Genomic DNA, 22,251 nt, shown 5'->3' on the forward strand with positions numbered 1-22,251 from the left:
CACCCCAGAGTGGTTCCTGGCTGGCAGCAGGGATCGTGGGGTGAGCCCAGGCTGGTGTGGGGTGAGCCTGGTTCTCCACCCCTGCAGAGGGGAAAGAGGAGACCCCCAAGCGCTGTCCCGTGATGGGGTGCAGGGCACAGTGCAGTGCAGGGCATGGGGCTCCTGCTCTCCTGACCCTCATGTTCCCATGCCAAAATCATCCCAGGTCCCCTCTCCAGCCTTTGCTCCGGTTCAGCCAGAGCAGCCCTGAATTTGGGGCCGGGACAGCAGCAGCAAAGGGCCCTGCGGTGACACCCCCCATGGTGGGCAGGCCCAGCCGGACCCAGGCCGTGCTCTGGAGCATCAGAGGAAGCGGCCGGGGCCTCTCCTGCGCAGGGTTTGCATATGGAAATCAAAGAGAGGAAAAAGAAGGTGCTGCGGTAACCCCCGCGTCTGCTGCCCACGCTGCGCCCCGGGCCCCATCCTGCAGCCCCCAGCGAGGGACATCGGCCACGGGACATCATCCGGGGCCGGGCGTGCGGGAGGGCTGCGGCAGCGCTGCAGGAAGCCGGTCCCGGGGCAGGAACTTCCTCTCACGGAACACCCTCGGCCGCGGCCGGGCCGGTGTTGCGGGGCCGTCACCCGCGGTAACGGAGAGCGGCTGCCCATGGCATGGCCCATCTCGGTGTGCCCCAGCCCGGCCCTCACCACGGGGCTTGGCAGCAGGATGGGGGCAGCCCCACAGCAGCCCCTGCTCAGGCAGGCAGCCCCAGTCCCTTCCTGTCCCGTCCCATCCCACCCTCTCTGCCCCATGGGTTGCTCCGGGGGTCCTGCGCTGCCAGGACTGTCCCCGGGGAACCCCGGCTCTGGGAGCAGCCTGCGTGTGGGTGAGCACTGGGGTGAGCAGCGTGCCCCAGCCCAGCAGCCGCACGGTGCCTGGCAGGGCTGCGGCAGCCCCTGCCCCGCTCAGCCCCAGCCCCAGCATCCCATGTGCCCCGGCATGTCCTTTGCCCAGGATAGAACCTGCTCCACTCCCGGCTCTGGCATTTAATTGCAATCCGCAGCGATTACAGCACATGGCGCTGCTGGCTGGGGGCTCCCCCACCACCATGGGGTACCTGCGATGCCATCAGCCCCACCGAGAGCTGCCACGGCCGTGCAGAGCCCCTGTCCCCTGCCACAATGACAGAGAGGGGTACAATGTCCTCCCTTCCAGGCACGGGGGCAGAGCTGGGCACCTTGGGCAGCAGGGAGGGCACCCCCTCACAGGTAGTTGTCCTCTTCCTCGTCCTCCTCCTCCTCCTCATCCCGCGCCAGCGCCTCGATGTCGTGGGTGATGTCCGTGATCATGCGGTTGAAGGACTCGGACTCGGAGCGCAGGGACCAGCTGTCGTAGCTGCGCACGGCTGAGGCTGAGGTGTTGCTCATGCTGCGCTTGATGCGGCCGAAGCTGTCGGTGAGGATCCCGCCCTCCCGGATGCCGATGCTCTCCAGGAACGTCTCGAAGTACCCGATGTCTTGGTCGGGGATGAAGGGTCTCATTCCTGCCATGGGCACCGTGAGTGCTGGAGTAGCCCTGCCTGGGTGGGCAGCACTGGGGTGCAATGCCAACCATCCCCACTGCTGGCTCATCCCATCCCATCCCATCCCATCCCATCCCAGCACCCCCCAGAGCACACCCAGCGCACACACCCCATCCCCAGGATGACATGCTGACACAGGGAGCCCAAACCCTCACCCAGGAGGAGGAATTTCCTGCGGTCCCCATAGAGGCGCAGGAGCTCTGTGCAGTATTCCTGCACCGGCGTGCCCAGGCGGTATTCCCGCAGGAGGAGGGCGAACTGCTGGATCTCCTGTGGTGACAGCTTGTTGCGCAGCTGCAGTGACACAGGGGCAGGTCAGGGCTGGGGGCACCAGCAGCACAGAGGCCCTGCTCCCTGTTGGCTGCTGGGCACAGGGCCTCAGACCTGCCGGCACTGAGCAGGGCCCTTCTCCCGTCCCTGTCCCCTCACCGTCACCATGTAGTCCTGCAGCTGCTCCAGCCCCACGCCGCTCTGGTCGCTGCCGCTGCAGGCAGTGGCCAGGCTGTGGTGGGACCGGTGGAAGGAGGGCGAGGAGGCACCGCTGTAATACGCCTCGAAGGTCTCGTGGGAGCTGTTGCTGTGGGAGGACGGGGGTCAGAGGGTCCTGGCACCCCTCATCTGCCTGGCTGACCCCATCTCACTGCACAGCACCCATCGGGGCATCTCTGCAATCACCCATCCCAGTGCAGGGCACCCACCCGGGGCATGGGCATCCTGAGGGTACCAGACTCACAAAGAGCTGCAGCAGCTGAAGTCAGCATCATAGGCGTACGTCCCGTCTGTGCGGCAGCTCTCACCTGGGGAGGGAGAAATGAGGGTCTCAGAGCGGGGCCAAGCCTCTGCCCCTGCACACAGCCCCATGCCACCCGCTTGGTGTCCCCATGCCTGCCCCCCACCACTCACTGCGGCTGGAGAGCCAGGGCCGTGTTGGGGTGGAGGTGTAGTGGTACCCGGCACGATCCACGCACTCGATGCTCTGGTCCCCGTAGATGATCTGGAAGACCTGGCAGATGAGCGCACAGGACTCCTCGGCAGCATCCTGCAGTGGGAGGGACAGGGAGCACATGTGCCATTGGGTGCCCAAGTGCCATTGGGTGCCCACGTGCCATTGAGTGCCCAAGTGCCACCAGGTGCCCATGTGCCATTGGGTGCCCATGTGCCATTGGGTGCCCATGTCCTATTGGGTGCCCATGTGCCATTGGGTGCCCATGTGCCATTGGGTGTCCATGTCCTATTGGGTGCCCATGTGCCATTGGGTGCCCATGTCCCATTAGATGCTCATGTGCCACTGGGTGCCTGTGAGCCACTGGGTGCCCATGTGGTGCTGGGTGCCCATGTGCCATTGGGTGTCCATGTCCTATTGGGTGCCCATGTGCCATTGGGTGTCCATGTTCCATTAGGTGCCCATGTGCCACTGGATGCCCGTGTGCCGCTGGGTGCCCATGTGCCGCTGGGTGCCCGTGTGCCGGCAGGTGAATGCCGTGTGCCGTGGGTGCCGGCGCCGCTCACCCTGCTGGGCACGGCGAGGATGATGAGGTTGGAGTAGGCGTCAGGGCAGTGCTCCTGCGGCTCCAGAGGGTTGCTGCCCGCGTGCCGCCGCTCCCAGCTGCCGAAGCCGGCGCCGCGCTCCCAGCTCCCGCCGGCGGTGCCCGGTCTCCGCCGCTCCCAGCTGCCCGAGGGCCGCCCGCGCTGCCGCCGCTCCCAGCTGCCGCCGCGGCGCCGCTCGAGGCTGCCGCCCTGGCGGCCGTCCTGCCCGCCCCGCGCCGCCCGCCAGTCCAGGCTGCAGATGGTGTGCCGCCGCTCCATGGCCCCCCCCAGCCGCCCGCCCTCCGGCCACGAGCCCCCCGCCCGCTTCTCGGCCGGGAAGGCCTCCGGTAACCCGGGGGGCGCCGCCTCCGGGTGCGCTCCGGCGGGAACCGGGTCCACTCCCAGGCCTGGGGCAGCGGGGAGAGAGCGGGCATCAGGGCGGGGACTGCGCTGCCCACCCTGCCCCGAGCCCTGCCCCTGCCCTGGCTGCCCCAGGGGATCGTAGAGCCCCAGACTGGGGTGGCTGGAAGGGACCTTAAAGCTCCTCCAGCTCCAACCCCTGCCATGGGCAGGGACCCCTTCCACTGGAGCAGCTTGCTCCAAGCCCCTGTGTCCAACCTGGCCTTGAGCACTGCCAGGGATGGGGCAGCCACAGCTTCTCTGGGCACCCTGTGCCAGCGCCTCAGCACCCTCTCAGGGAAGAGCTTCTGCCTGATACCTAATTCAAATCTGACCCTTTTTCAGGTTAAAGCCATTTCCCCTTGGGATGGGTGGGATGGAACGGGGATGGGGGAGCCCCAGTGGGTTGGAGGATTAGGGACAAAGATTAGGGGACTGCTCTGTGTGCAGGCTGGAGCTCAGACCCCACCAGCTCAGGGGGCAAGGTGGGGTTTTTATGCCCCAACCGGACCCAGCACCTCCCCATCACCCCCAAAGCTCCAGCCCCTCATGCCCTGGGCACACCGGGTGCTTGGGGCCAGCCCTGGCCCAATGCCCGCACCGGTTTTGAGGATGAGGAGGTGCAGGGCATCATCCCGCAGGTAGGACGCGGCGGCGATCTCGTGTGTGGGGATGCGCAGGATCAGCTCCTCGTTGTCTCGCCATGTGAGCAGGAGGCAGCGGGCAGAGAGGCTGAGGATGCTGTCCTGCTCCGGCGTCGTCTGCAGCGGCAGCTCCTTCAGCTGCTGTGGGGCAGAGTGTGTGCCATGGGGCACCCGGTGGCATGGGGCACCCGGCACCCACCCTCTGGGCAGCACTGGGGGCAGTCCAGTGGGGCCCCTCTTACCCTGGCTGTGTCCAGCAGCTGCAGCACCTCATCCCGGCTGGAGGGGTTCAGCGAGGCTGTCACCCACGTCAGGTGGCCTAAAAACTGGGACACAAAACCCAGGGCAGCTTGGGGGTCCCCTGCGACGGGGGCCCCATCCCACCACCCCCTTACCGGAGTGTTTGTCTGGGCAGGAAGGGGACCAGCACCCTCCTGGCCACAATGGGCGGTGCCTTTCAGCGTGCTGTGGACCCGGGCACCCCTGGGGACCCCCCCACCCCTTTACCTTCACCTCCTTCTCCACGTAGTCGTGCAGCAGGATCTGGGGGTCGATCAGGTAGTCGGGGGGGTAGAGGGGCACCGAGTGCAGCGGCCGCCGGTAGACGCTGCTGCGGAGCGCGTGCCGCCGGGCTGCCTTGGGGAACACCAGCCGCTTGATGGGCGACACGAAGCCCTGGGGAGAGAAGGGGTGCAGGGACACATCAGCACCCAACCCCGGCACCCGGGGCACCCCTCTGCTCCCTGACCTCCATTTGGGTGGGTGGGAAACAGCAAGTGCAGACCCCACCTCTCCCCAGCACCCTATAGGAAGGGCTGCAAGGCCCTTCTGTCCCATGAGTCTCGCCCGCTCCCACCTTCCCGTAGCCCCCCCCCGGACACCACCCCCGGCCCCAGCACCTTTTTCCCCTTCTTGGCCTCGCAGTCCATGGCGGCCGCGGCGCTGGCTCTCGGCACGGCCGCCCCGCTCGGCGCCGCTGCGCTTTCCTGTGTCGGAAACTCCACCAGGATGGCCGGGATGTGAGTTCCTGCCCCTCCTGGGGGGTGCTGGGACTGGACTGGGCTGGGCTGGGACTGGGATTAGGAGTGGGAATAGGACTGGGACTGTGGCTGCATCTGGGATTGGGACCAGGACTTGGACCCGGACTGGGACTACGCTGGTACTTGGGGAGAAACGGGCCGAAGGAGGCTGGGATGGGACCGGAGCAGGGGCTTGGGCTGGTGCTGGGCTGGAACACGGGCTGGGACCAGGGATGGGATTTGTGCTGGGAGTGGGCTGGGATTTGGTCAGCAGCAGGGACTGAAGTGGGCTGGATAGGACCAGAGCAGGTGCCGGGCCTGGGTTTGGGGCTGGGGGTGCTGGTGGGACCTGACTGCAGAGCAGCCCCTGCCCCTCACTGCTACAGGGCTCCCCCCGGGCTTGGGTCTGATTCTGCTGCCCCATGGCCCCACATCAGCCATATCTTCATGGGCAGAGCTGGCGGCTCCTGGCCCTCACTGCCCCTTTCTCGCCGTGCCCATGGGACCATGAGGCAGGGAACGGCACCAGCAGGATCCTGCTCAACTGCACCCAGCTCCTCATCCCCACCGGCACCCATGGGGCCCGAGCCCACCGTGGGTCTGGGGGCTGCGCAGGGCCTCCGGCAGGGAGGAGGTTGGTCCTGCAGCAGCCCCATCCAGCGGCTTCCTGCCCAGCATCCTGCCCGCGCACCCCTTCGCTGCCGGCCAGAGGCACCGCGCACACAGCACCACCGCAGCCATCCTGCTCCATGGGGAGCACCCCGGGACACAGCGTCCCGCCCCGCTGCAGGGCCCTGAGGCGGGGCCGCGGCAAGGAGCGGACCCGCAGGCCGGGGTTATTGAAATGAATTTAATTTCTCATGTTGCAGCAAAATTAAAAATATACAAAAAGTTCGTGGAGTACAAAAAAGTCTCGGTCCGGCCCCGGCCTCCCCTCGACCCTGCCCGCGCCGGCTCCCAGAGAAGAAGGTGGCACACACAGTATTTACAGTACGTGACAGCGGCCGCCATGGAGGGGGGGGACAGGGATGTGGCCGACACCCCCCCGGCAGCCCCTGCCGGGATCCAGCGACCCTGACCGGGGGCAAACCCTGACCAAGGGCCCCATCCCAAACCTCTCCCCGCTCCCTGACGCCGGGGTGGCCCCAGGGAGACCCCCAGGGACCAGGACCCCCATCTGCAGCGGGAGCTCGAGCCCCCCCAGCGCTGCCCCATCCCGCAGCACCCAGCTCGGCCCCAGGTCGTGCCCCCTCGCCGTGGTCCCGGTGCTGCCGCTGGCACCGGGGCGCTGGGTTTGGCTTCCCCTGCGGCACAGGCTGAGGGGGCGGCTGAGCCCTGGGGCTCGCTGCTGCTGAGCCCCCTGCCCGGAGCAGCCCAGGGCTGAGGGTACCGTGGCTTGAGTGCATAGAAAAGTGTCCCTCTGTGCCCAGGGTCCCCGCGCAAGCCCCAGGGCACTGGGGGGGGGGATGCGGATTGACCCGACCGCTGGCTTCTCTCTGCTCTTGGGAGGGACAGGGAGAGGGACTGGGGCAGGGGGAGCTCAGAGGAGCCCCCCCCTATGCTGGCACCCGGTCCCCATGCGCAGGGACCGCAGGGACGAGCCCCGGCCCCAGCCCGGCTCCCCCGGCCGCTGCCCCCGACCTTCCCTGAGGAAATGAGACCCCCCTAAAGCTGCCCCTGGCACCGTCAGCACCCGCCGCGGGGTCTGTGGGGTGCAGCTCACGGGGAGCCCGGCCCCAGCCAAGTGCCGCCCCCCTCCTCCGAAACGAAAGGGATTCCGAGGCTTCCAGTTAGCACCAGTTAGCACCAGTGTCCCCAGCGCCGGCCCTGCCCGCTCCCCCCCCAACCCCCCCCGCCCCCGGCCTTCCAGCTACAGAGAAATGGGAAAGAAAAACGTGATGACACCGACCCCGCGCTGCCGCCGCCTTCCCAAGCGCAGATCCCACGATCCAGCCCTCCCCGCGGCTGGTCCCTTGTGCCGCTCCTCATCCCATCCCATCCCATCCCATCCCATCCCATCCCATCCCATCCCATCCCATGGCAGGGCTTGGCACCGCGGCACGGGACCCGACGTGGCTGTGGCGGGGGGCACAGGGGACACGGGGAAGGCACAGGGGCTGTGGGAGTGGGCGGCAAAGGGCTGTGGGGTCCGGCAGCATCGCAGCCCTGCAAACCTCTGCCAGCCCCTGCACACACATGCACACACACACACGTGTACACACGTATGTACACACACATGTACACATTCACACATAGAATCAGAGACTCACAGAACAGTTCGGGTTGGAAAGGACCTTAAGATCATCCAGTTCCAACCCCCTGCCATGGGCAGGGACACCTCACACTAAACCATCTCACCCAAGGCTCTGTCCAACCTGGTCTTGAACACTGCCAGGGATGGAGCATTCACAACCTCCCTGGGCAACCCATTCCAGTGCCTCAGCACCCTCACAGGAAAGAATTTCCTCCTTATATCCAATCTAAACTTCCCCTGTTTCAGTTTGAACCCGTTACCCCTTGTCCTGTCACTACAGTCCCTAATGAAGAGTCCCTCCCCAGCATCCCTATAGGCCCCCTTCAGATACTGGAAGCTGCTCTGAGGTCTCCACGCAGCTTCTCTTCTCCAGGCTGAACAGCCCCAACTTCCTCAGCCTGTCTCCATACAGGAGGTGCTCCAGCCTCTGAGCATCCTCGTGGCCTCCTCTGGACTTGTTCCAACAGTTCCATGTCCTTTTGATGTTGAGGACACCAGAACTGCACACAATGCTCCAGGTGAGGTCTCACAGGAGCAGAGCAGAGGGGCAGGATCACCTCCTTCGCCCTGCTGGTCACGCTCCTTTGGATGCAGCGCAGGACACGGTTGGTTTCTGGGCTGCAAGCGCACACTGAAGCCGGCTCATGTTCATTTTCTCATCAATGAACACCCCCAAGTCCTTCTCCTTGGGCTGCTCTGAATCTCTTCTCTGCCCAACCTGTAGCCGGGCTGGGATTGCTCCAACCCAGGTGTAGGACCTTGCACTTGGCATGGTTAAACCTCATGAGGTTGGCATCAGCCCACCTCGAAGGCATGTCGAGGTCCCTCTGGATGGCATTCCTTCCCTCCAGCCTATCAACCAAACTGCACAGCTTGGTGTCATCGGCAAACTTGCACACACGCATGTACACATTCACACATGCACACACGCATGTACACACACATGTCCACATTCGCATATGCACATACACACATGTACACACACATGTACACACACATGTCCACATTCACACATGCACACACGCATGTACACACACATGCACACACGCACATGCACACACACATGTACACACACATGTACACACACACATGCACACACACATGCACACACGCATGTACACACACACATGCACACAGACATGCACACACACATGTACACACGCATGTACACACACACACACATGCACACACACACACACACGTGTACACACACACACATGCACCCCCCCTGGGACGTGCCTGGCCCTGGGGACCTTGACTACATTCAGCCCTCTGGGTGGGCGCACACCAATGGATCCGGACCAGGGACACATTCAGACCCGGAGAGCGGGGCAGCCCCAAGCCTGGGGCAGGCAGGATTCTCGCTCAGGTTCATACTGGGGAGCTGGAGGGGGCTGATGCTGATGGGGGGTTGAATGGGAACACTCCTGGGTGGATAGAGATGCCGAACCCGGGAGGGGGGAACCTCTGGGGGTGAATCCCACTTTGGGGAGCCCCTGGAATGCCGGTGGCCCCGTGTGCCTCCTCAGTGGTGCCAGACCCTGCCCCCCGGCTGCAGTGGAGGTAGAAAATGTCACACAAAATGTCACCATTGCGGTGAAAACAAACCCGATGAGATGAAGTGGTTCCCGCGGAGACAGGAGGGACAATGGGGGCCAGGTGGAGCAGGGTCCCATGAGAGGACCCCAGGACAGGATCTGCACCCCACAGCACAGACAGGACCCGTGGGGCTGGGGACATGGCTCAACCCTGAACCGGGGGGAGCAAGAGTGGAGATAAAGGGGCTCCCCTGGGGCAAGAAGGTGACATGGAGGGGCTGGCCGGACCCCGGCTGTCCCCTACTCCAGCTCCATGGGGGGTGAGGAGCCCCACACACACCCCGGTTCAGCCACACTCCAGCCCCATGGCGCTGCTGTGACACAGGCACCCGTGTCCCCACCTGCTGCCCGCCCGGGTCACACTGTGCCCCTCCGTGCCCCAAGCCCCTCACAGCTGCCGGCCCCCAGCCCGGGGTGCCCCAGGCCCCCATCCTGCACCATGGAAACTGCTGAGCACCGCGGGGCCGCAGCACCCCCGCCTCGGGCTCAGGCACCGGTGAGGTATTTGGCAAGGACGAGCCCCGGGCGGGGGGGAGCCATGGGGTGGAACTGGGGTCTCGGCTGCGGGAGGGCGGCGCGGGGCGGGGATAGCACCAAGAGACCCCCCCGGCCCCTTCCCGCTCGGCAGCGCCCGCAAACCCAACAGAAAGGCAAACGGCTGCGGAGCCGCGGGGTGCTCGGGATGGCACCGGAGGACCCCGCCGTGGCCCCGCGCCCCCCCGCCCTACACGGTGGTCTCGTACTCCAGCACCTCCTGGGGGGCGCCGGGGGTGCGGTACTGCAGGCGCGGGGTGCTGGGCGAGGCGTACTCCAGCGCCAGGATGGTTTTCCGCAGGCGCCGGTCGATGAAGTGGGCGTCCCAGGCCGGGTACTTCTTCCTGGGCAGGTCAATGCGGATGACGGGCCCCTCTGTCCGCGGGGCGCGGGCGGCCGGCGCCGGCGGCGCGCAGGGTCTCACCTGGAAGACGGGCACACAACTGTCCCGCTCCCCCGGCGCCCCGTCCCGCTCCCCCCCTGTAGTCCGCGGCAGCGAGCGGGGCGGGCTGGTGACCGCGTCCACGGGGGACCCCGGCACCGGGGCCGGCTGCTGCCGGAAAATGCACCCCCCGCCGCTGGAGCTGAAGATGGGGCCGTTGGGGTGCAAGAGGCAGTAGTAGATGAACATGAAGAAGATGCCGAGGGCGAAGCTGGAGCTGACCACGCAGACGAGGATTAAGGCGTCGAAGTCGGAGGTGGTCTCGCGGTCGTAGTAGAGGAACCAGAGGATGGTGAGGGCGGCGTTCTCCGACAGCGTGATGACGTAGTAGATGCACATTCGGTAGCGGCTCCGGCCCTCCTTGACGTTGAACCAGCAGAAGATGTAGATGATGCCCACCACCATGTTGTAGATGATCTCCTCCCACTTGGACATGCAGAAGTCCGTCTCGCCCTGGATGATCCAGAAGGTCATGATGCACCAGTGGGTGACGATGAAGATGCCGAAGTAGAGCTGGAACACGGAGGCGAAGAGGGCGAAGGCGATGGCACGGGCGGCGATGGTGAAGAGGTGCCACAGGATCTGCACCACGGCCCCCTTGTAGGACATGGGCATCTTGTCCTCCCGCGAGTCCCGCAGCACCTTCTGGTAGGAGGCGATCATCCAAGCCAGGGACACCAGCGAGGCCGAGGCCGAGAACCCTGCATGGGGAAGGGGCAGTGAGAGCCTGCAGCAGCCCCAGGTCCCCCCTCCGGCCACCCCGTCCCCCTGCCGTGGGCACCGTGCCCTTACCCTGCAGGGGCTCGATGCTGTTCTGCTGCACCATGATGCTGAGCTGCAGCACGAGCTGGGGCGCGCTCTTCAGGAAGGTCTCGAGCAGCCGCAGCATGCTGATGTCCGCGCTCTCAAACATCATGCGCCAGTAGAAGTGCCGCCGACGGTGCTCGGCCTGCCACCGGCTCTGCAGCCCCAGGTACAGCGTGCGGAGGTACCTGCGGGGTGTGGGAGCGGAGATGAGCCCCAGGGCCCAGGCAGCTGAGCTCAGCCCCTGCCCATGCCAGCCATGCCCTGTGACCGCTGCCAACCCCACCCAGCAGCGCTTCCCACATGATCTGGGGCCACAGAAAGCCCCATGCACCCAGGATGCAAGGAGGCTGCAAGGTGTAACCCTCCCATAGAATGGTTTGGGTTAGAAGGGACCTTGAAAGCTCTTCCAGTTCCTAAGTCTCATCTCAGTCTCCCCTCTGGCAGGTTCAAGCCATTCCCCTTGGCCTGTCCCTACAGGCCCTTGTCCCGTCCCTACATCCCTTGTCCCAAACCCCTCTCCGGGTTTCCTGCAGCCGCTTCAGGCACTGGAGCTGCTCTCAGGTCTCCCCTTCAGGAGCCTTCTCTTCTCCAGGCTGACCCAGCCCAGCTCTCTCAGCCTGGCTCCAGAGTACAGCTGCTCCAGCCCTTGCAGCAGCCCCGTGGCCTTTGGACCCGCTCGAGCAGGTCCACATCCCTCTTGTGCTGGGGTCCCAGAGCTGAACGCATGTCCCTGTCCCACCCCGAGGTGCCAGGGAGGAGCAGCTTATGCAAAGCCAGCTCAGCACCCGGGGCTCACCCGGCCACCACCTCTGGGTGCTGCCTTTGTGCAGTCTCCTCCATGCAGGATCTGGCTTCCCCCCCAAGTCAGGGATCCGGCCCCGCTCTCCGGCCACCCATGGCCTCGGGGTGCCCCAGCCCAGCACCGCGTCCGGCTGCTTCCCAAAGGGGATATTTTGGTCCCATGGCACGGATCCCCCCCACGTCCCCTGCCCTGGCCAGCACGGAGGCACCAGCTGGTCGTGCGGCGCTGCCGGTGGGAAGCACCGGGAGCTGGTGCCGGTGCTGCCTCGGCTCTTGGCACTGCCGCGGGCGCAGGCACACACTGGCCGCGGCCATCTGGTCGTGGGCCGGGGTCACTGGAGGTGTGTGTGGCACCGACACGCACCGGATGAGTCACCGCCGCCGGGGACCCCTCCCCGTGGCACGGGGATGGATCCGGGCACTGCCGGAGGGGCACGGCCCGAGGGGCAGGACATCCCCGTAGCCCCGCCGGCACCACGGGAAGGCAGGAAGCTGAAGCAGGAGGATATCAGGCCATAAAGCTTCTCCCAGCCCCATCAAACCCTCACACAGAGCGACAGCCTCTCCATCAGCTCCAGAAGCGCTGCCAGCCAAATCCATTATCCCGGAGTGCAGGAGAAACCCTGATCCCAGCACTTTCAGCTCATCCGTCAGCGGAAGGAGCAGGAGCCAGCCCTGCTCCCGCTGCAGGGACAGCCCCAAGACCACAGTGGGGGCCGTCAGCTGGGAACACCCCACTGCAGCCATGGGAGGGCAGGGGGAGCATCCTGGGCCCATGGGGCTCCCGTGGTCCTCCTTGGTGGTCCTGCCGGGTGTCAGCAGCCCCATCACCATCTGCTCCATCCCCTACAGCTCCCCCCGCCCCCCGAACCTCCCCCAGGAGCCGGTGGCCAGGCAGGATGTTGCTGTCGTCAAACAGCACGGCTTCAGTAGCTCTGCCCCGGTTGCAGCCGGGGCCGATGGCTGCAGGGGCCAGCCCAGCTCCGGGCCCTCCCTGCGCTGGTGACAAAGCGATGCTTTAACCTCCACCTCGGGGGGAGCAGCTGATTTTAGGCTCTGCTGCTGCCTGTCCCTCGCTGCTCAGAGGGGGAGGCTGCAGCTGCTCAGCTCCTGGCACAGGTTTGCACCCTGGCATCACTGCCCCGGCCCCCCTCCTCACCAGCCCTCAGGGACAGACTCCCCCCTTCACTGGGAACAGAGCAGGGACGGGGGGCACAGCTTAGGGAGAACACAATGGGAGAAGCAACACAGAGCCTGGGATGCTGTGGGGCATCACTGCTGGTCCCAGGGCACCCATTCATGAATGGGCCCAGGCAGCAGTGACCTCACCCTCTCCCTGCAATCAGCCTCACTAACTGGGCTCTGCAGCTGTGATCCCGCTGCCCGCTGCGTGCAGACCCCACAGCCACAGCGTCCCCGGCCCCTCCGCTGCTCAACAAGTGACCTGCAGCCTCCCCCAGCCTCCAGCGAGGGCCCCGCTCTCCCCCGCCTGCCCATCAGCTCCACAGATCTCATTAACCCGAGGCTTCATCTCCCATCCACACATCAGAATGAAACGCTGGCTCCTGTTTGCGATGCATTTGATCACCCCGTGGGGGTTCAGCCCAGAGAAACATCCCCGCGCTGACAGCGCAGGCGGGCGCTCCCCAGCCCTGCACATGGTGGGAAACACGGAATCAATCACGGAGGGGGGGGACTCATTTCACTTTCAAAGAGCTGGTGATGAGGCAGGAGCTGAGCGTGGTGCTCGCAGCGCTGATTGCTCCCTGCTCCGTGGGGCACAGAGGAACCCAGCGCAACCCCTGCAGTGGGAAGGTGCTGGGTGCTGACGGGTGTCGGGTTCGCCAGAGCCCCACCATGGATGGGGTTGTCACCAATGTCCCCATTCGCCACCAGCTCCCAGCTACTGACCCCAGTTTAAAAGCGTTGGAACAAACAGAAGTGTAAGGAGAAAAGGCCAGCTCTGGTTATCACCAAATGCACTACTCATCGTCCTCAGATGGAGCATGACGTGGGACCCCTGGGTTCACAGAGCATGATTTTCCCAGGAGGCAATTTGGGATATCAGCCCTGAATCTTTTATTTCAACAAGGAGATTGCTTCCCTGTTGCAGCCATTTTAATCCCCACACATCCCCCCAAGTCAGGTCATCAGGGAGAGCCAAGGAAAGCCCCAGGTGCCACCATCCCTGCACCCCAGTATGCCTGGGGCACCCGGGTGCTCAGGGACAGGCTCGGCCCAGCCCTATAAAGTGGAGACCCCAGGGAGTGACTGCCCCAGCAGCAGAGCAGAGGGGCTGGTGGGGACCTGTGTGTCCCAGATCTGTCCCCCTTCATGAGCCCAGGGAGTGTCTGTGCCCCAGGGGGCTGGCACCAGGACCGAGGGGTGGCACCGGGTTCCCAAGCCAGAGGATGGGGAAACTGATGGGAGGCCCCTGGGGAGGACCTGCAGGTGCAGAGAGCACCCCAGGTCTGCTCCTGGGGACCCCCAGGCAGCCCAATCAGGCGTGACCCTGGGCTAAAGAGACAGGGCCACAGCGGGCACCGGCAGGGCTGTCCCCCAGTGCAAGGGGATGCACAGAGCCCCATCAGCTGCCAGCCCATGGGGGTGTCAGGGACCCCAGCACGCTGCCGGTGGGAGGCACACACAGTGGGTTTGGTGGGGGTGAGCCCTGCCGAGGCAGGGAAAGAGGGAAGGGGGAGGTGTTTGGCCAGGGCAGAGCCTTCCCTTCACACGCAGCCTTCAGCCGACACTTCCTTAACTGCCACATCCACCTGCACCGGATCCAGCCTCGCTAATGGGTTTAGCAAACTGCATTTCACTGCTCACCCGAGCTAATCCCAAATCCCAGGCTTAGGAAGAGCCTCAGCTGCAGCTTGAGACCAACATGTCCTGGAGGGTCAGTGCTGAGTTACCGCTTTAATTGGCTTAAGAGGCTCCGTGGTGCAGCAGATCAGGAGAGCGTGGCTGACACTACCGGGAGCAAAGACCCAACCACAGCCCAGCCCCAGCTCCAGCCAGGACCGGGTCATTGCCTGCAGGGTGCTGGGGACAAGGCCGCTGCAGGCAGGCTCCTGTCCCCTCCCTCACCAGCTCCTCCTGCACACCATGGCAGGGTTTGCACCCATCCTGCCCTCCGCATACCCCGAGGGCTGTCATGTGGATGGGCAGCAGCTGCTGGTGAGGGAAGGGGCAGGAGCCCCCCCAGCACGGTGCTTACTGCACTGTGAAGCAAAGTTGGACATCCCAGAGCATCCCGGGAAAAGCAGTGGATGAAGCAATGCATGCAGGCAACAATGGGAAGTGGAGGAGCCTCGGTACTACAGAAGCCCAGGAGGGGAAGCAGCATGGAAACCCGAGCTGAGCACTGCCTGCTCCATGCATTGTTCCCGGAATTTGCCATTGTCTCCACTCCCCTCCCAGCACCAACCCTGGGAAGCAGCTCAATGCCAGAGCCACGGCTCTTCCCCAGCACCCAAGGATGGAGCTCAGCAGGGATGGGGGGAGCGGGGCTCCATGGCACAAGGAAGGAAGGTGCCAGCAAACCCCCAGCTCGGTTTGGAGGGGCTGCAGGGACTCAGGCAAAGGGCCTCCTGGCGCGTGCTCCGCTCTGCCCAGAGCTGCCTTCCCCGGGCCCTGAACAACCAGCACCTCCTCACCTGCACCCACAGCTCCTGCCCACCCGCACCCACAGCAGGGCTCTGCTGGGGCTGTCCTGGGGCTCCCCCCAGCACCCATCCTGCCGTGCATGCAGAGGGGTCGATCCCTGAGCACACCCCGGATTGCATGGGCTGCACCTCGCCATCCACACCCGCTCCCTCCCAACCCCTGCCAGCCTCTGCTCAGCCCTCCCTGCTGCACCCCACCACTCCCTCCAGCCCAGCCCGGCTCTGCGACCCCAGACCTGCCCCAGCTGCAGGAGGTGGATGAGGCCCTGCAGCACCCCCATACCCCCCCTGCACCCCCACAGCCCTGCACCCCCGTACCTCCAGACCTGCCCCAGCTGCAGGAGGTGGATGAGGCCCTGCAGCACCCAGACGCAGAGGCGGCAGCAGCCGCGGGGGCCGCGGGCGCTGTCCTTGGTGCTGCCGGCGCTGTCCTTGGTGCTGCCGGCGGCGAAGTCGTAGACGAACCACCTGAAGCTGAGGAGCTGCACCACGAGCGAGGGCAGCAGCACGAAGAGCAGCGTCAGCCCGAACCACCACCGCTGACCCCGCACGTAGTAATGGGCCGCCAGCCACAGGTCCGAGGCACCGTCCGCGAAGCAGACGAGGAGGGCGCAGAGCACCCAGCACCCGTCCCGCAGCCGGTACCGCCGCGCCGGGGGGGCCGCGCTCCCCTCCCGCCGCCCGCCGCCGCCGCCCCCCGGGCTCTCCAGCAGCACGGCCGGGCCGCCGCCGCCGTCCGACTTCGCGGCCATGTTGTCGGGGGAGAGGAGGAGAAAGGAGGGAGCGGGAGAGACTTCCGGAGGGAGGACGGAGCCGACGAGCCCGCCCCGGCAGCGCCCGCCCCGCCGGCCTCGCCCCGCGGCCCCGCCGAGACCGGCCCCGGCAGCCCCCGCCCCGCCGCCGCCGCCAGGTCCCGCGGGAGCGCTCGGAGCCGGTGGGCGCCGCCCCGCCGGGAAGGGGAACCGGTAACGATCCCCCGGGGCTCCCCGCCCGGTGCCGGCAGGACCCCCCCGGGGCAGCGGCCGCGCCGCCCCGGCGCCCCCCGCCCGGCTCATCAAGGACCGGGGCTCCCCGGGCAGCCCAGGTGGGACCCCCTCCAGGGAGGTGAGAGCCCCCCGGGGCTGCAACGGGAGGCTCCGGTCCTCGGGGCAGGGGCAGCGCCGCAGGGCACCGAGCTCCTGCCCGAGGGACACCGCAGGGAGCTGCTGCGCTGGACCTGAGCCCCGCTCTGCAGGAACAGCCCAGCCTTGGGGAGGCCCCCAGAGGCGCTGCACAAGCCGGTGAAGTGCCAAGGTCATCCAATGGACCTGGGGTTTGGGTGCCCATGAGCCCAAACGCTGCTCTGCTCCTTGGCTTTGCCCCATCACCTCTTCTCCTTTGTTGCCCGTCGCAACTGGGATGCCCCATGGGCAGCACGAGGGGCTGGTACCCCTGTGGGACACGTGAAGCAGCTCTGGGCTGGCATTCCAGCACTGCTGGGAGGGGAAGAGCTTTTGGCTCCTTTGCAGCAAATCATCTCCATGGACAGGCTCTGCCTTGCTGCATTTCAGTCCCCAGAGCTCTGTGTGCCTGGGGAGGAACCTCATGCATGGCCCAGAGCCTGCCCCACGGTGAGCACACGGCAGCACGCAGTGAGGGGAGCATGTTATATCCCAGGAAACAGCCAACATCCAAACCTGGGCTAAGCCTGGATCCTGGTGCACAAAGCTGAGGGAGCACAGGGGGAAGGTGTTAGTCGGCACAAGGGAGCAGTCAGGCCCTCTGTGAGGCTCGCTCTGTGCTGCATGTATTAGCATGGGTAATGCAACAAATACCTAACCTTGAGCTGCTCCTGACAGATCCCCTCGAGAGATGCCTGCCTGGGGGAGGGGATGCTCCCAGCATCCCAGAGCCTGAGGAACGGAGCCTTTCAGGAGCCTGGGCCCCTCTGGAGGACGGGCACTGCTGGCCAGAGCTCCCCAATGCCAGATCAATCCCAATCTCTGTCCTGGTTGGCCAACAGAGCAGAACTGGTGCCTCTGCAACAGTGGGCACAGCACCAGGGAGAGGGGACCTGGAAACCAGGGAGAGATGGAGCCACTTTCCTTCAGTGGTCCTGAAATGCCCCTTCTGAAACAGCATTAAAGATCCACAGCCTGGCAACACAGGGACAGTGGTTTGAAGTCTGATCTATGAACAACAGGCCCCAGCAGGCACATGGTAAAATGAGAGAGAAAAAAAAAACCCATAAACAGCCCCGAAGCTTCCTGTGCAGCTGCCAGCAGGCAGGGATGGGTTCTAGCTGCATACATAAAAGAGCTGCAAGGAAGAAAAAGGAACAGGCTGAAACCAAACCTGCTCTTTGCACAGCGAAGTACAGAGCGAAGCAGAGCAGCCCTCAGCAGCGGGCAGGTGGCTGGTCCCCGACTGCTGGTCCCCAGCAGGGCACATCAAGGTGCATCTGGCCCTCGCAGACCTCTGGTCCCTGGGCTGAGTCCAGCTCCCAAGCAGAAGGCCTGTCCCAGCTCCAGGAGGAGAGATCTGGGATGGTTTGCAGCTGGCTCAGAGCTTGGCTGGGGAGAGGCCACAGAGCTCCTCACCAGCTGCTGCTCCCTGCCCAGGGAATGTTTCCCAGGTGCTTTGGGATCCCTCCTGCTGCAGCTCAATCTGCTGCTGCTTCCCCCATGTCTGTGCTGAGCTGGGACCCCCTTCCCAGGCTTCCCCTGCCCCTCTGCAATTGGAGGGGGCAGGTGGCAGCCCGTCCCCATCACTGTCCACTTCTCATCCCTGTCCCTGTCCCATCCCCATCCCTGTCACCATTAAAACCCAAGTCTTGTCCCCATCCCATCCCCCTCTCCATCCCCATCACTGTCACCATTCCATTCCAGTCCCTGTCCTAACCCAACCCATGCCCATCTCCATCCTCATCCCATCCTGATCCCTGTCCCCTCCCACACTGACTTTGAAAGCCCTCCCTCCTCCCAGTCTGTGCAAAACAAGAGCTGCTGGTGGACGTGGTGGCAGGAGGTCTCCAGCCCACCAAAGGGGACAGCCACCACCCGGACAGGACACACATCCCAAGCACCACCTCCAGCTCTGGAGCCAAACCCCACCTGTGTCTGCAGCAGGATGGACAGTTTGGCTTTCCCTGCCCACAGAGATTTATGCCACTGGTCCCCAGGAGGGAAATGCAGCTCCAGGTCCAGGTGGGTCCCAGCACTCAGCATGAGAATCATCAGGCTCTTCTCCCATCCCACCAAAGCAACAAGGATCAGATGCTGCCTTTGTGCCTGCAGAAAGCTGAAGGGAATCGCTCCATGGTGGATGCTGTGGTGCGAGGCTGTAAGAGAAAAGCAGATACAGGTCCTGCATCCTGCACCCCATGCCCTGCATCCCACCCTGCAGCTGCCCCGGTGCCCCCATCCTGCTGGGATGCCATGGGAGCCAGCCCTGGGACACAGGATGGATCCAGGCTGCAGGTCTCCAGCCAGACACCCCCACTGAAAAAGGAGCATTTTCCTGTGTTGGTGCCAGCCCCGATCCCACTGCTTCACATCAGGAAAAGCTCCAACCAAGAGCATGAATGACTGCATCCCGGGCCGGCCGCTCACTGCCACCGCTGCCCTGGGAGCGCCTGGTCTCAGTGCACGCAGACGAGATCTCCCGTTAACTGCAGCAAACAACCTGATGGGATTAGGGAGGTAATCTTCCCGCCTGGTAATCTCCTTTAAGAGATTATTTGCCCACAAGTGCGGTGACCACCGGCCAGACGCTGCCTCACTCCCTCCTTCCCCATCCCCTGTGGTCCCTGTGTGGTGTCCGGCAGCACTGGGCTCACCACGTGCCCCCGGGGAGCTCCTCACCCAGCTGAGTCCCATGGAGGGCAGGAGCCAACAGGCCCTGTTGTGTCCCCACCACTGCTGGTCCTCCTCTCCCCCAGCCCACTGGGGCTCCCTCCTACAAAACCCCCTCTCCAAGACTGGACGTTCCTCCACCATCAACGTGGAACAAAGCGTCACCGGCACCATCACCCCGCGATGCTGAGTGAGCGGCAGCACCAGGCACAGGGCTGCTTTTGGAAACCCAAGAGATGGTTCTGAGCACCAGCACCCTCCTGCTGAGCAGTATGCCCAGAGCAGAGGGGAGCCAGAGGGGCTCGTGCTGTGCAGTGCCCTCCACCCTGGCCTCAGGGCTCTGGGGGCCCAGTGAGGCGAAGCAGCTCTCCAGGGCTGTCTCACAACAGCATTCCCGGGTGGAGCTGCTTTGGGCCATGGGATATTAAACACGGCTCCTGGGTCCTCCCCTCCCGCCAGTCCCTGCCATCGGGGCTGGGGCTACTGAGCCCCCATCTCTCCATCTCCTGCTGCTCACGGGCTGGGAGGAAGGGAACAGAGGCCGTTCCGAGGTGCGGTGCTTCCCCTTGCCGCGGGCAGGGTCTGTCAGGGCAGGAGCCTGATGCAGCCGGGGCCGCAGCCGTGTCCCTCCCTCGGGACGCAGCCCTCACCGCCGAGCCCCGGAGCAGCCGCTCAGCTGCACCAAAGGCAATCTGAGCTCATCGCCCCGTGCTTTTAGCGCTGTTTATTGCCTCCTGGGGAGAAGAAGGGGACGCAAAGGCCACTCCGGGCTCTAAGAGCCCAGCTGCCCGGCACCGGCGCCATGCTGGGAAGAGGCGAGGAAGAGCCAGAAGTGCAGCGCTGGTGGGGAGCGGGGACGGGCTCTGACATGGTATAAATCATGGAACGGGTTGGGTTGGAAGGGACCTTAAAGCTCCCCCAGCTCCAACCCCTGCCACGGGCAGGGACCCCTTCCACTGGAGCAGCTTGCTCCAAGCCCCTGTGTCCAACCTGGCCTTGAGCACTGCCAGGGATGGGGCAGCCACAGCTTCTCTGGGCACCCTGTGCCAGCGCCTCAGCACCCTCACAGGGAAGAGCTTCTGCCTAAGAGCTCAGCTCAGTCTCCCCTCTGGCAGGTTCAAGCCATTCCCCTTGTCCAAAGCCCCTCTCCGGGGGGGAACAAGTGGGATGGGGGTGAGGAGGGCTCTGGCCTGGAGGGCTCTTTCCCCCCTGTCTGGGGGTGCTGGGGCTGACCCCTGCCCTTGTGCCCACACGTGTGAGCCGGCAGAGCCGGGGGCCGTGCCCCGGGTCCCCGCTGTCCCGCGGGTTCCCAACCCCTCTGGCGCGGGGCCGCGGAGCGCTCCGGGGGTGAGCGCCAGGGGGCGCGCTGCGACGCGGACCCTTCCGCCGCGGAACCCGGCGCTGCGGCTGCGGCTGCGGGGGGGAACGGGGCGGGAGCGGACACGGCCCGTGCCCGGATCCGCGCGGTAACGGACCCGGAGCGGAGCCGGCGGCCATGGCGCGGGACCCGGCCTTCGTGCTGCGGTACCTGGCCGAGGTGGAGGAGCTGGCCGAGGACGTGCTGGCGGCGCGGCAGCAGGTACGGCCCGGCCCGGCCCGGCCCGGCGGGGGCTCCGCCGTTGCCGGTGGCCGCGGCTGCATCCCTCCCGTTACAGATCGTGGATCTGGACGTGAAGCGGAACCGGAACCGCGAGGCCCTGCGGGCGCTGCACAAGAGCCCGGAGCCCGAGGGTGAGGGAGGCCGCGCTCCCCGGTGCCGCCCGGAGCCCCGGCCCGGGAGCGGCCGCGCTCACCAGGGCCTTTCCCGTCCGCGTCCCGCAGGCACGGCCATGGTGTGCTTCGGGAGCATGTTCATCGAGCTGCCCGCGGCGCAGACCCGGGACATGCTGCGGAAGGGTACGGTAACGGTTAACGGGGGGTCAGCCTCGCCCTGTGCTCCCGAGGGCTCCCCCCCAGCACGCAGGGGCAGGGCCTGGCTCTTGCCCGGCTCTGCCGGCTCACACGTGTGGGCACAAGGGCAGGGGTCAGCCCCCAGCACCCCCAGGCAGGGGGGAAAGAGCCCTCCAGGCCAGAGCCCTCCTCACCCCCATCCCACTTGTCCCCCCCCGGAGAGGGGCTTTGGACAAGGGGAATGGCTTGAACCTGCCAGAGGGGAGGCTGAGCTGAGCTCTTAGGCAGAAGCTCTTCCCTGTGAGGGTGCTGAGGCGCTGGCACAGGGTGCCCAGAGAAGCTGTGGCTGCCCCATCCCTGGCAGTGCTCAAGGCCAGGTTGGACACAGGGGCTTGGAGCAAGCTGCTCCAGTGGAAGGGGTCCCTGCCCGTGGCAGGGGTTGGAGCTGGAGGAGCTTTAAGGTCCCTTCCAACCCGAACCACGCTGTGATTGTCTCAGACCAGGAACAGCTGGATGAGGAGATAAACAACCTCCGCAAGGAGCTGCGTGTGAAGGTGAACCGCCTCTATGAAGCCCAAGGTAACACTCGTGTTCTGGAACCTTCTCAGCATCAGATGCCACATGCCAGCAGGGTCCAGAAACTCCTGAGCTCTGTGGGCTCCTGCAGCCACTTTCCCACTGGCTTTGCAGTTCCTTCCCTGCTCCAGCAGCACTGGTGCAGAGCCATCGACCAGGATAATCCCACATCAGCTCCCAGGGCTGTCCCTGCCATCCCTGCAGCTCCTCAGGGGTTGCTGCGCTGGTTGTGCTGCAAAGTCCTGATTTTGCCATGTGTTCTCAGGTAAACCTGAGCTGAAGGGGTTTAACCTGAACCCCATGAGTGCTGAGGAAATGAAGCTGATCAATCGCATCCTGGAGGGCTGAAGCGGCCTTGCCATTGTCACTGTGTGTACTCGGGCTGTCACCTCTGCAGCTCACACCACAACATCCTATGGGGTTTGCTGGAGCAGATCCATGTGCCTGGAGCCTGCCTCAGGTGAGGTCCCTGTAGCCAGAGCTGGGGACTGGTTGGCTTCTCACCTACGAGGCTGCAGCTTCCTTGGATCACAAACCTTTTCCTGCTCCTTCCCACTCTCAGGCATGGGCTGGGACACAGCACTGGGCAGTTGCCCATGGCTGGGGTGGAAGTGGGATTATTAAAGTGAGAGCAGTGGGACATTGCTGACTCTGTGTGTGTGTGTGCTTCTTGTTGGGTTTTTATGCGAGTGCTTCT

At 65.1% G+C, this 22,251-nt stretch overlaps 3 protein-coding genes across 5 annotated transcripts; 1 reads left to right on the plus strand and 2 right to left on the minus strand.

Annotated features, from left to right (window-relative positions):
- Positions 1 to 630: 630 nt before the first annotated feature.
- Positions 631 to 22,198, plus strand: PDRG1 (p53 and DNA damage regulated 1). The gene is made up of 6 exons (XM_061441277.1): positions 631 to 634; positions 20,577 to 20,667; positions 20,744 to 20,819; positions 20,910 to 20,984; positions 21,477 to 21,557; positions 21,820 to 22,198. Exons 2-6 carry the CDS (start codon positions 20,584 to 20,586, stop codon positions 21,900 to 21,902), a joined length of 399 nt encoding a protein of 132 aa, XP_061297261.1. The 5' UTR covers positions 631 to 634; positions 20,577 to 20,583; the 3' UTR covers positions 21,903 to 22,198.
- Positions 1,201 to 5,163, minus strand: CCM2L (CCM2 like scaffold protein). Of its 3 annotated transcripts, none has more exons than XM_061441273.1 (10): positions 5,032 to 5,163; positions 4,640 to 4,807; positions 4,375 to 4,458; positions 4,090 to 4,270; positions 3,072 to 3,496; positions 2,466 to 2,601; positions 2,296 to 2,359; positions 1,992 to 2,139; positions 1,718 to 1,856; positions 1,201 to 1,523 (listed from the first exon to the last, which is right to left on the minus strand). In XM_061441273.1, the coding sequence occupies exons 1-10, from the start codon at positions 5,059 to 5,061 to the stop codon at positions 1,243 to 1,245; spliced, it is 1,656 nt and encodes a 551-aa protein (XP_061297257.1). In that variant the 5' UTR covers positions 5,062 to 5,163; the 3' UTR covers positions 1,201 to 1,242. The 3 variants fall into 3 exon arrangements, with proteins under 3 accessions (XP_061297257.1, XP_061297259.1, XP_061297256.1); XM_061441275.1 differs by having other exon boundaries at positions 2,466 to 2,556; positions 4,090 to 4,273; XM_061441272.1 differs by having other exon boundaries at positions 4,090 to 4,273.
- Positions 9,266 to 16,033, minus strand: XKR7 (XK related 7). The gene is made up of 3 exons (XM_061441312.1): positions 15,574 to 16,033; positions 10,772 to 10,971; positions 9,266 to 10,680 (listed from the first exon to the last, which is right to left on the minus strand). The coding sequence occupies exons 1-3, from the start codon at positions 16,005 to 16,007 to the stop codon at positions 9,728 to 9,730; spliced, it is 1,587 nt and encodes a 528-aa protein (XP_061297296.1). The 5' UTR covers positions 16,008 to 16,033; the 3' UTR covers positions 9,266 to 9,727.
- Positions 22,199 to 22,251: the final 53 nt, after the last annotated feature.

The sequence above is a fragment of the Pezoporus flaviventris genome, unplaced genomic scaffold, assembly GCF_033815535.1.
Source record: "Pezoporus flaviventris isolate CSIRO_AGI_PZ_B2104156 unplaced genomic scaffold, CSIRO_AGI_Pfla_v1 ptg000213l, whole genome shotgun sequence".
Classification (NCBI taxonomy): Eukaryota; Metazoa; Chordata; class Aves; order Psittaciformes; family Psittacidae; genus Pezoporus; species Pezoporus flaviventris.

Excerpts from the sequence above, each read along its gene's own strand:
- PDRG1 (XM_061441277.1), top strand. The coding sequence starts at position 20,584 with ATGGCGCGGGACCCGGCCTTCGTGCTGCGGTACCTGGCCGAGGTGGAG. Across the intron at positions 20,820-20,909 it reads CAAGAGCCCGGAGCCCGAGG|GCACGGCCATGGTGTGCTTC; the intron begins GTGAGGGAGGCC and ends CGCGTCCCGCAG. Across the intron at positions 20,985-21,476 it reads CCGGGACATGCTGCGGAAGG|ACCAGGAACAGCTGGATGAG; the intron begins GTACGGTAACGG and ends TGATTGTCTCAG.
- XKR7 (XM_061441312.1), bottom strand. The coding sequence starts at position 16,007 with ATGGCCGCGAAGTCGGACGGCGGCGGCGGCCCGGCCGTGCTGCTGGAG. Across the intron at positions 10,972-15,573 it reads CAGCTGGGGCAGGTCTGGAG|GTACCTCCGCACGCTGTACC; the intron begins GTACGGGGGTGC and ends CACACCCCGCAG. Across the intron at positions 10,681-10,771 it reads CAGCATCGAGCCCCTGCAGG|GGTTCTCGGCCTCGGCCTCG; the intron begins GTAAGGGCACGG and ends TTCCCCATGCAG.
- CCM2L (XM_061441272.1), bottom strand. The coding sequence starts at position 5,061 with ATGGACTGCGAGGCCAAGAAGGGGAAAAAG. Across the intron at positions 2,360-2,465 it reads GCCCTGGCTCTCCAGCCGCA|GTGAGAGCTGCCGCACAGAC; the intron begins GTGAGTGGTGGG and ends CTCCCTCCCCAG. Across the intron at positions 2,140-2,295 it reads TTCAGCTGCTGCAGCTCTTT|CAACAGCTCCCACGAGACCT; the intron begins GTGAGTCTGGTA and ends GTCCTCCCACAG.